We start from the raw sequence: 12,801 nt of genomic DNA, 5'->3' as shown, positions 1-12,801 counted from the left end.
CAATAACAATGTTCTCGTCACAAAACCATCGGAACGATTCCAAGATACCCGCGTGATCCTAAAATTTTTTTAGTGATATTTGAGAAGAGAAGAGTCAAAACTCCACGTCAGGATGCCTCACCAAAGCAACGAAGGGACTGAGGAGTAAAAAGAATTCCTAACTCTCCGATATATATAATCCTAAATGACTCAAAACATTTTTCTAGACTCAACAACGCCAACGATTCGATCAAGCAAGGGGCTCCTAAGGTCAGGGAAAGCTCTGATACCAACTTGTTACGCCCTCGATGCGGCTATATCTCCCACATGTCGAAGCACGACTTAGAGGCATAACCGCATTGAAAGCAATTTCACAAGTGAGGTAATCTTTGCAAACAACCCATGTAATACATAAAGGGAAAGAGATACATAGTTGGCTTACAATCGCCACTTCACACAATTACATGAATAAAGCATTACATCATCTAGATACAATCAAGGTCCGATTACGGAACCAAAATAAAAGAAGACTACCCCAAATGCTACACAGATCCCCGATCGTCCCAACTGGGCTCCACTACTGATCAACTGGAAACGGAACAACATAACAAACGCGAATCTCATCGAGCTCCTCCTTGAGCTTGGTTGTGTCACCTGCACGGTTCAACGACACCTACAAGCTGGTTTTGGAAGTAAACTGTGAGTCACGGGGACTCAGCAATCTCACACCCTCGCGATCAAAACTATTTAAGCTTATGGGTAAGGTAAAAGGTATGAGGTAGAGCTGCAGCAAGCGACTAGCATATATGGTAACTAACATACGCAAATGAGAGCAAGAAGAGAAGGCAAAGCACGTTCGAGAAACTATGATCAAGAAGTGATCCTAGAACAACCTACGTCAAGCATAACTCCAACACCGTGTTCACTTCCCGGACTCCGCCGAGAAGAGACCATCACGGTTACACACGCGGTTGATGCATTTTAATTAGGATAAGTTTCAGGTTTTCTACAACCGGACATTAACAAATTCCCATCTGCCCATAACCGCGGGCACGGCTTTCAAAAGTTCAATCCATGCAGGGTGTCCCAACTTAGCCCATCACAAGCTCTCACGGTCAACGAAGGATATTCCTTCTCCCAAGACAATCCGATCAGACTCGGCATCCCGGTTACAAGACATCCTCGACAATGGTAAAACTAAACCTGCAAAGCCACCCGAATGTGCCGACAAATCCCGATAGGAGCTGCAAATATCTCGTTCTCAGGGCACACTGAATTGTCCAAGGTTTCGGTAGACCAGCCCAGAGTTGCCCCTGGTGGCCACCGGCAGCTGACAGGTTGGACCAACACTCAGAGGAGCACTGGCCCGGGGGGGTTAAAATAAAGATGACCCCCCGGAGCGCGACTCCCAAGGGAAAAGAAAAGGGCTAGGTGGCAAATGGTAAAACCAATGTTGGGCCTTTCGGGAGGAGTTTTATTCAAGGCGAACTGTCAAGGGGTTCCCATTATAACCCAACCGTGTAAGGAACACAAAATCCGGGAACATAACACCGATATGACGAAAACTAGGACGGCAAGAGTGGAACAAAACACCAGGCATAAGGCCGAGCCTTCCACCCTTTACCAAGTATATAGATGCATTAAATTAAATAAGAGATATTGTGATATCCCAACAAAATATCCATGTTCCAACAAGGAACAAACTCCAATCTTCACCTGCAACTAACAACGCTATAAGAGGGGCTGAGCAAAGCGGTAACATAGCCAAACAATGCTAAGACAAGGTGGGTTAGAAGTTTAGCTTAACAATATGGGAGGCATGATAAGCAAGTGGTAGGTATCGCAGCATAGGCATAGCAAAAGAGTGAGCCACTAGCAAGCAAAGATAGAAGTAATTTCGAGGGTATGGTCATCTTGCCTGAAATCCCGCAAGGAAGAAGAATGAGTCCATGAAAAAGACAAACGGACATAGTCGAACGGGTCCTCACAAACGCGACGTTATCATAACCAACCAGAAGAAGCAACACCGGAAAGAAGCACACAACATAGTAAACAATCAACACATGAACATGGCATGATATGCGGGATGCGATATGTGATGCATATGCATGATTTGGAAAGGAATGATTGAACCTGGCCTCAACTTGGAAAACCAAGAGTGCCACTGGAAAGGTGAGTTGATTTCGGTCAAAATCGATATAAAGATCACCGGAATCGGATGCATGGTTTGGAAATGGCGAGCAAAACAAATATAGCACTGGTCTGTGATAAACAGCAAGTAGCCTTCTAAATGCATCAAGATAAATAAGCTACTGCATTCAAACATTACAACAAAATACATGGCAGGGATCCACTCATGATGCTTGACAAAAGATGAACACTAAGCTACGGCTAATTCACTCAATAACAGGTTCAAACAAGCATGACAAAAATGCAAAAGATAACAGGTTTCAGACTTAGTGAAATTAACAGCATGTCAGGAATTTATTATCAGGAAGCAATGTTTAGAGCACGATAACTATATGCTACAGGAACATGTCATGACAAATCAAGACATGGAATGAAGCTACTCAAAGCATATAACAAAAGTCCCTTATTTTATCAGTCTCACCAAAGGAACATACCACCGATCCCGAGAACATGGTATACACCTGGCTCGACCAATTATTAGTTTTTTTAGTTTGTCTCCCCAAAGTAACATACCACCGATCCCCAGAACATGGTATACACCTGGTTCGACAATTACATTTTATTATTAATTACTGCCCAAGGTAATCCGATTTCACATGCCACCGATCCAGGGAACATGACATGCTACTGTAGGTAGTCAGACTTATTCATCATTACTTATTTTAAATGAACAACACATAAGCACAAAAACAGGAATCCTCACTTCTCCATATTTGGTTCACATGCTACCGATCCAGGGAACATAGCATACTAGTCCATAGTGGTAAAGTGGTTGCTCTCAATGGGAACACACTTCACACAAATTCAGCATCTAAACATGGTGATCTAGGTGTATCATAGTAAATGCAGAAAATGACGAAGTTTTCTAGTGTACTAGGGATTTGAGCACTCAAAACTAATAGTTCTCACTAATTTCAGCCAAGCATGCATGGTGTAGATCACTAGTTTATAAGGCATCCAGGAATCAAGTTCACAAATTCACATCAAGCACGATGCCAAAGATGAATTTCAGCTTGACAACAAGTAATAACTGGCTCAAGCAACCCAACTAGCAATTGAATTCAGCATGTATTTATGATGTTCAGAATGGGTCATGAAACAGCTCACCGGGCACTATGCAGTAATACTCGCTTGATCACTCTCTAAGCTACAACTCTTTCCTTTTTCTTCCTTATACATGCTCCAGCTTCGCTCTTCCTCATGTGTTCTCTTTGCTTCTCCTCGTCACCATGCCGTGAATCCACCAGGATCCCAGGGAATGTCATCTCGGACTCGGTCAACTCGCCATAAATGGTGCACAAGTGTAAACCTGAAAGAACACTCAACAACAAAGCCAATACAAGTGACAGAGAGAATGCCCTCTAAGTCATCGATAGAATACCCTATCATATAAGTATATCTATTGAGCAAATCAGGAACATGTATCAACAACAAGTCACATGGTGCATAAGCAATATCAGCGATATGACATAACTTATCCAGAAAGCTGAGATAATACCTGAAATGGCCTTGGAGAAGTTTTATGACTACCTCAACTGAAGATGCCATGGAAGGCATGGTAGTAGAAACTTCCACCGGGCTCGTATCAACAGGTGAAATAGTAGGGCTTTGCTCCTTGACATCTGAAGTGACCTCATCATAATCAACAATGAATATTTCCATCTCAGGCTCAAGCGTTGAAGAATCGATGTGGCTAACATCATCAAAGGTGAACTTTTCCATATCTGGCTCTAGTAGCACATGATCAATATCAACTAAAGGTATCTCCTCAATATCAAAAGTAACTAAGTGTAGCTCTGGTTCATCCACAGAAGAATCATCACAATGCAAAACTGAATCTAGAATGCTAGTATCCATATGATCTGAAGTGTGTGTGTCAACTAGGATGGTGTCATCATCATCAAAGATAATCCATGAAAGCTCAATCTTGTCACACGGAGAAACTAGTTCCAGCTTTTGTGTAAGAGATTCTTGCTGAGATGAAGTGATTTGTTGCAAGCAAACCAATGAATCAGACGTGGGCTTCTTATTGTACCACTAAAGTTGGTGGAAAGCTATGCTCTCAATCAGCAGAAAAGCATCATCAAGTGTCTTGTTTGTAATAGCTCCACCCGCTGCCATATCAATGTAACCGCGAGTGTCCGAAGTCAATCCTCTATAGAATATCTGCAGCTCTAACCATATCTCGAGCCCAAGATTAGGACATCTCCTGAACAAGGCTTTGTACCTCTCCCAGGCATCATACAAACTCTCGCCTTCACGCTGAACAAAGTTGAAGATATCATCTCGAATCGCGGACTGCTTGTGTAGTGGGAAATATTTATCCAAGAATGCTTGTGATATCTCAATCCAACTGTATGACCTTGATGGCAAGGATCGGTACCAAGCACAAGCACCATCACAGAGAGAGAATGTAAACAACCTACACATGATTGCGTCTTGAGGAACTTTGTGGTACTTGACTGTATCTGAATACTCCATGACTCGGTGTAAGTGCTCATAGGGATCCTCAGTAGGTCGTCCTCCAAACTGACATTGTTGAACCAAAGCAATAAGACTAGGTTTCAGCTCGAAGTTCTCTACCTCAATAGTTGGCCAAACCGGTCCTGTGATATAGCACTGACTTTTGGGCATCCAAAGATCACGAAGCAATGCCATCTTAACCGAGTGTAACTATAGAACAACCTACGCACAGTCATAAACAATAAACACTAGTCAGAAAGTTAGTATCCTAATAAGCCGAAGCAACAAAAAGTAAAAAGGTAAAAGAAGCACCGAAATAAATTTGACTGGAAATTTAAACAAAAACTATACTAAGCCTAGCCTACAGCTTCACACAATCGTTCAACGCTAGTCCCCGGCAACGGCGCCAAAATGATCGTTTGTAAGTGCAGTGGGGTTTTTACGCCCAAACTACGAGTGTCGTGTTCTCCTCAGGGACTAGGCAAGTCAATGATCGTGCTCGGATAAAGCTAGGTAACGCGGTTCATATTATGAATGCAAGAAAATAAAACCTAAACTAGCAAGGATGACAACAAAGAAAATGCAAAACAGCAAGGGTAGATTCAGATTTGACTCAGCATCTTTTTGCTGTTATCTTTATGCATGAGAAATTGAAACACTAACACATACGGACATCAACGACAATATAACTAGCAAGCATGTGTACATATATCACCAACATGTATGTCACAGGTACATAGATAATAAACAGACTAGTTATCTAAAATGAACATTCAACCATCGCAGTACACATGTGAAATGAAACAAAGCTAGTTCTCACAGAACAACAATTAAGTAAGAACAATCATGTTTCTTGAGTGAACAAATCTAATAATCTCACAGCTAAAATTCTTATAGAATGGAACAAGTAGGTGAACACACACACACAACTACGAATATGGTGTTACAGGGCACAGTTCTAATACCCTCACATAAACAAAATAAGTACTACTAATCAAGCACAAGTCTGAAACTAAACAAGTTTCAAGCACTACTCAAATCTGAACATTACAAAGCATTGCCATACACATCTCAATTCTGAATATTACAAAGTCTGAACATTACACTACCCTGAACATTACACTACTCAAGGTTACAGGAATTTGAGAGAGAGAGAGAGAGAGAGAGAGAGAGAGAGAGAACAGCAGCAGGATTATGGTTCAGAAAAGAAGCAAAGAAGCAGAGGAAGAGGAGGAGCAGCGACAGGAAGGGAAAGGGAACAGCAGAGATGTGGAGAGAGGGAGCAGCAGCGGGTGGAAAGGAGTAGTAGCAGCAGTATGGAGGCGCTGAGGAAAGCAGCCGCAGAATGGGGTTCAGAGTACGCCATGGGAGAAGAAGGGCAGTAGGAGCAGCAGTAGCGTGGAGGTGAGGAAGAAGAAAGGCAACAACAGCAAGGGGAAGAAGAAGAAGGAAGGCAGCAGGGGCATGGGGATCAGCAGGGAGGCGCAAGGAGAAGGAGAAAAAGGGAATAGGAGCAGCAGCAAGGAGATTCAGAGACGAGGGAAGGAGGAGCAGCACCAGGGGCGCAAGACAAGCAGCAGGGAGTTCGATGTAGGCACGGCGGCGGAGCTCGAGATGGTGGTGGCTGGCGGCATAGTGGAGATGGGGCGATACTGGTGGTGCGTGGAGAGGGAGTGGATGGATGATTGGGTGGCGCGGTGGCTGGTTGGCGCGCCGCCACGCTGGCCTGGCCGCGGCGACGGCCGGAGGTGGAGAAGGAAGCGGGGGAGAGAGGAGATGGAGATGCCAGGCCTGATTGGGAATCAGGGCGTCTAGGGATTTTTTGACCTCCTACTGTGGTCTGCCATTTTTTCACTTTGGCCCTTCTGCTTCCTTTCTTTCTTCTCAAGATGATCCTCCAACATTAGCTTGCCCTTGGATACTTCTTTTCTTCTCGCTGGGGTCCCTCGTTCTCTCGTTCCAGCCCCAAGTCTCATCGCGTTTGGCAATCGACCAAATCTTAAAGTTTATAGTGCCTTTGCGCACTTTTTTGCAAAATAATAAAATGACGAGTAAATGATCTTTTATATGATTTTCATTCAAATATATCATAGTTCACAGCAAGAATGAATCGTCGGATCACAACAAATGGTGTGTTTGTATGCCAAAATATGAATAGGAAATGTACTTATCAGGAGGCATATAGATGTCCCACGTGTCGGCAAAAGGATGAACAAAGCTCATGTCTTAGACGAAAGAGTGGAAGAATATAGATTCGCGATGACTGAGAAGGAGCAACAAACCTCGGGGTGGAGCGTCTGCACTCATAATATTTTATATTATTCAGCGATATAAAATCAACCAAATCTCTCCACGTTCCTATACCATTCTATAGTATGAGAATAACTTTGAACGTAAGCCATTGATTCACTCTATCCAATGGTCATACTTGAAAAATCAAAACAAAACCAAGCATTGGATCAACTCTTTTTTCGAGATCAACTCTTTTAGCACTTAGATTGTTGCCGTCTGCTCACCTAGCCCACCTATATATCCGCTCACGTGTGATGACCACAGGACCTATCCACTCAGATTGTATGTTATAAAAATAAAGGTCGATAACTAATGCGGCACCTCGGGCCAATGTGGTCAGATCGCATTTTGCACGAGAAATTACACACCATGTTTCGTTGACATGTGGTCCCGTTCGAACATGTCAGTGAGACTACGGCGAGTCCTTTTCTACAATTTCTGAAAGGACGTGCAGGCCGAGGCGCCTCTTCGTGTACCGTGGCAAATTGGCAACCGTCCACCGACTCTTCACCTTTCTCTCTCGATTTGGAACTGCTGTCGCATGCTCTTCCTCCCTCCTCCATTTGCCTTCACCCTTCCTTCTGCCATTGTTCGATCGTCTTCTCCATGGAGGGAACAAGCCGGAAACGACCCCGTTATTCGTGCCTCGATCTGAAAGATGACATGGTGGGGGAACTCATTGATCAGTGCGACGTCATCACCTCGGCTAGCATGGAAGGTTCATTCAAGACCATTCTCGACTCAACTAATAACATCATTACAAGCAACCCAAGGGTCCAGGAGCAGTTTGATCTCCCTTATCGTCTTCTCTATAAGCCTGTTCGCATGGGCGCGGACGACAGAGGCCTCGCCTTATGCAAGTTGATGCCGCTTGATAATGATACATGTGATGTCAAGATGCCATCGCTTCAGGGTAAGGCTGTAACACCCTCGATGCGACTATAGCTCCCACGTGTCGAGGCACGACTTAGAGACATAATCGCATTGAAGGCATATGTCGCAAGTTAGGCAATCTTCACAACATCCCATGTAATATGATAATAAAAGGGGAGATAGCAATAGTTGGCTTACACTCGCCACGTCAATCAAGTACATAAATAACATTACATCATCCAAACACTCATGGCCCGACTACGGCGCCAAAATAAAAGAGAACCCAACAAGCGACACGGTCCCAATCACCCCCAACTGGGCACCACTACTGATCATCGGGAAAGGAAACATAGTAACGTTGTGAGTCTTCGTCGAACTCCCACTTGAGCTCATACGCGTCTGCTGGAGCGGAATCATCAGGCCCTGCATCTGGTGTAATAGTAATCTGTGAGCCACAGGGACTCAGCAATCTCGCACCCTCGCGATCAAGACTATTTAAGCTTATAGGTAAGGCAAAGTAAATATGAGTGGAGCTGCAACAAGCGACTAGCAAGTATGGTGGCTAACTTATTCGCAAAAGAGAGCGAGAAGAGGAGGCAAAGCGCGAGCGAGAAACTAGAGAGCAACCTGCGCAAACATTACTCCAACACCGTGTCCACTTCCCGGACTCAGCCTGAGAAGAGGCCATCACGGTAACACACTCAGTTAATTCATTTTAATTAATTAAGGTTCAAGTTATCTACAACCGGACATTAACAAACTTCCATCTGCCCATAACCGCGGGCACGGCTTTCGTAAGTTCAAATCCCTGCAGGGGAGTCCCAACTTAGCCCATGACAAGCTCTCACGGTCAACGAAGGAATAGACCTCCTCCCAAGACGTTCCGATCAGACTCGGTATCTCGGTAATTCAAGGCACTTCGACAGGTTAAAACAAGACCAGAAACACCGCTCGAATGTGCCGACAAATCCCGATAGGAGCTGCACATATCTCTTTCTCAGGGCACACTCAGATTGTCTTAGGTACGGGTAGGCCAGCGCAGAGTTGCCCCTGGTGGCCACCGGCAGCTGACAGGTGGACCAACACTCAGAGGAGCACTGGCCCGGGGGGGTTAAAATAAGATGACCCTTGAGTCTGCAGAACCCAAGGGAAAGAAAAGGCTAGGTGGCAAATGGTAAAACCAAGGTTGGGCATTGCTGGAAAAGCTTTAATCAAGGCGAAATATCAAGGGGTTCCCATTATAACCCAACCGCGTAAGGAACGCAAAATCCGGGAACATAACACCGATATGACGGAAACTAGGGCGGCAAGAGTGGAACAAAACACTAGGCGAGAGGCCGAGCCTTCCACCCTTTACCAAGTATATAGATGCATTAAGATAACATAGCAATATAATGATATCCCAACAAGTAAATAAATGTTCCAACAAGGAACGGCCTTCAATCTTCACCTGCAACTAGCAACGCTATAAGAAGGGCTGAGCAACGCGGTAACATAGCCAATCAATGGTTTGCTAGGACATGGTGGGTTAGAGGTTTGACATGGCAATTTGGGAGGCTTGCAAGCAAATGGTAGGCATCGTAGCAATGGCATAGCAAAAGAGCGAGCAAACTAGCATAGCAAAGATAGTAGTGATTTCGAGGGTATGATCATCTTGCCTGCACAGTTGTCAGAGTTGACTGGATCCTCGAAAGCAAACTCAACAGGCTCCTCGTTAGTGAACTCGTCTCCCGGCTCTACCCAAACAAGACAAACAAGCAACAAGGATACAATCAACCACATGCAAGCTCAAACAACACGATACAAAGATGATATGCTATGCGGGATGTGATGCGGGATGCAAAATGCAAGATATGACAGGAAATGCATGAACCTGGCCTCAACTTGGAAAACCAAGTGTACCACTGGAAAGATGAGATGAAATTGCTTGAAAACGATATAAAGAACGCCGGAATCGGAGTTACGGTTTGGAAATGGCAAGCGATTCAAATAAGACCCCGGTCTGCGATTTACAGCAAGTAGGCATCTAAATGCAATGAGATGAACATGCTATAGCACCCAAACATGACAACAAAATACATGGCAGGGATGCACACAAGATGCTTAACAAAAGTCTAGCACTGAGCTAGGGCCAATTAATCCATTAACAGGTTCAAACAAGCATGGCAAAAATGCATATGGCAAACATATCTCAGACTTAGTGAAATCAACACTTGTCTGGAATTTCAGATCAGGTAGCCCTCTTAGGAGCAACAAAACTACATGCTACAGGATCTGAACATGGCAAAGTAAAGCATGGCATGGAGCTACTTAAAGAGCTTAACAAAAGTCCCTTAGTGACCTTGAGCCAAAAGGGATCAGAAAATACAATTGCAAGCATGTGAACATAGCAAAAACATAATCAGTTTCAGACTTAGTGAAAAACTGACACATGCTGAAATATAACTCAAGTAGGCATGTTTACGAGCTCGATGCACTCACTATAGAGCAAGTCATGGCAAGACAAGCATACATCCATCAATAAGGCACAAAATGCAAGCTAGACATGGCAAGAACAATTGCATAGCATGCACGGGGCAAAATTGCAAACAAGTTGACAATCTGCCCAGATTCACAAAGTAGCAAAAGCAGAGCTCGATTGACTCAAGCTAGGGTGCTCCATAATTGCAAACAAAGACATGTATGGATATAGCACTACAATATTAACAAAACTCCCTTACTGATCATCCTCAAAAGAGGCACGGATCACTAGGAAACAACATAAACATATGGCATCATGAGATAAACAGCTCCAGGACTTAGTGAAATCACTAAGTCCCTGAAAACAGAATTAGCAAGTGCACCACTTTGCAAGCTTGCACAAGTCACCACACACATCACAAAAAAACATGGGTTGCAATCTGCAAAGATGACAAAACCCTTAACAAAACACATGTAGAGCACCAGGGCATAGCATGCACACATTAATCATGGCAAAAATGACAAAAGTGCTAAACGGAGTAGTAGATCTGACAATTAACTCAAGTAGTCCTCTTCTAACAGCATTTCGGGCATCAAGATGAACTCAAATGAAAATGATGCAATGGAATGAAATGATGTACTCTCTGAGATGAACATTTTGATATGCTATATGCATGAATCGGAGCTACGGATGCAAAGTTACGGAGCGGCGAACATGAGCACTTGGACTGAGAGTAATCAGGGACTTAGATGAAATTTTACCACCGGATCTAGGGTTGACTTTGGCACGGAAGTCGAGGATCGCCAGGATCTGGCCGGAGTTCGCCGGAGGGGGACGCGGGGCGGCGCCGGGGAGGTCGGAGGAGGCCGGGGCCGCCCGGATCCGGTCGGCGGCGGCCGCCGGCGGCGGCGGCTTGGCGCGGCGGCGGAATGTTATTTATGTACTTGATTGACGTGGCGAGTGTAAGCCAACTATTGCTATCTCCCCTTTTATTATCATATTACATGGGATGTTTTGAAGATTGCCTCACTTGCGACATATGCCTTCAATGCGATTATGTCTCTAAGTCGTGCCTCGATACGTGGGAGCTATAGTCGCATCGAGGGTGTTACAAGTTGGTATCAGAGCCTTCCCCGACCTTAGGAGCCCCATTGCTTGATCGTTTTTAGCGGCCGAGTTGTGTCTAGAAAAATGTTTTGAGTCATTTAGGAATTATATATCGGAGAGATTAGGAATTCTTTTTACTTCCCAGTCTCCTCATCGCTCTGGTAAGGCATCCTGACGTAGAGTTTTGACTCTTCTCTTCTCAAAATTTCACTAAATTTTTTTTAGGATCACGCGGGTATCTTGGAATCGTTCCGATGGTTTTATGATGAGAACATTGTCTTGGTGCCTCCTGTCAGGGGTTTAGTGGAAGTGTCCCAGGGAGTTGAGCTCTGAGGTGTTGTCATCATAATTTTATCGTTGCAGTTCTGGAATACCTGAGTTTAGTACGCCGACATCGAAAATCTCTTTTATGCAGTTCGTTGGTGAGATAACCTCGACGCCACCCAGTACTGGGGCGGGAGTTCGGGAGTATCACCATAACTTGTATAACGGATGCTTTTCGAAGGTTGAGGTAGATGGTTTCCGAAGGTTTCTTGGTTATGTGTTGAAGGATGGATACAGCTAGATGTAGGATTTGCTAGTTTGAGTGAGATATTATGCTTCCCTTGTATCCCCAACACCTGATTGCATAACCGGAAAGGTTGGGGAGTTTCATAGGTGGGAATTCTAGTAGCTCTAGTTCTTCTTCCACGGATATTGGCTTGAGATTGGGATTTCTTACCGATTATTCATTCTCGATCCGTACCTTGTTGATTTATTTCTCTACCTTAATTCTACGTGGCTTCTCAATTTATGGATATGTGACCATTTCAAGAGGAATGCATTCGTTCATTTTGTTCGGATGTGAAGACTATATGTTGCAATTTTCTTTCCGTTGGATTCAGCTTCAATACTTATCTATCAATGTGCTAATGGACGTCAACCTCTTCAGGATGGCTCCTCCAATGCGCACGACTCCGAATCCTGATCCACCACCACCTCCCCCTCCTCCGGAGGCATGGCAAGCTGTGATGGCCGCAACCAATGCAAACACACAGTTGATCATGCAAATTCTTCAAGAGCGTAATCAAGGCAACCAAAGGAATCAAGGCAGCAATCAGAGTTACTTTGCTACACCCAACCAGTTCCTTGCTAACGGGCCAAAGACTTTCAGCAATTGTGTTGAGGCAACCGATGCTGACGATTGGCTTGTGGATCTGTGTAAGCATTTCGAGTGCAGTAACGTCAGGCCTGAGGACTTTGTTAAGTTCGCTTCCTTCCAACTCAAAGATCAAGCTGCAGAATGGTTCCAGCAGTACAAGGACTCCAGAGGTGGACGTGTTATCACTTGGGATGATTTCCGTCGAGATTTCCGAGCTCATCATATTCCCCAGAGCGTGGTTGAAAGCAAGCGTGAGGAATTCCGCAATCTGAAGCAAGGCTCTTTGTCTGTCTAT

General features: G+C 44.5%; 1 protein-coding gene across 1 annotated transcript; it reads right to left on the bottom strand.

Annotated features, from left to right (window-relative positions):
* Positions 1-3,342: 3,342 nt before the first annotated feature.
* LOC147990866 (uncharacterized) lies at positions 3,343-6,471 on the bottom strand. The gene is made up of 2 exons (XM_087518706.1): positions 3,668-6,471; positions 3,343-3,478 (listed from the first exon to the last, which is right to left on the bottom strand). The coding sequence occupies exons 1-2, from the start codon at positions 4,024-4,026 to the stop codon at positions 3,394-3,396; spliced, it is 444 nt and encodes a 147-aa protein (XP_087374832.1). The 5' UTR covers positions 4,027-6,471; the 3' UTR covers positions 3,343-3,393.
* Between the last annotated feature and the right edge of the window lie 6,330 nt (positions 6,472-12,801).

This window comes from Triticum urartu, chromosome 1A (assembly GCF_056163025.1).
Source record: "Triticum urartu cultivar PI428250 chromosome 1A, HENAU_Tu73, whole genome shotgun sequence".
Classification (NCBI taxonomy): Eukaryota; Viridiplantae; Streptophyta; class Magnoliopsida; order Poales; family Poaceae; genus Triticum; species Triticum urartu.
The sequence above is the reverse complement of the archived record's forward strand: the minus strand, read 5'-3'. Positions and strand labels throughout refer to the sequence as shown.

Excerpts from the sequence above, each read along its gene's own strand:
- LOC147990866 (XM_087518706.1), bottom strand. The coding sequence starts at position 4,026 with ATGGATACTAGCATTCTAGATTCAGTTTTGCATTGTGATGATTCTTCT. Across the intron at positions 3,479-3,667 it reads CTTCTCCAAGGCCATTTCAG|GTTTACACTTGTGCACCATT; the intron begins GTATTATCTCAG and ends GTGTTCTTTCAG.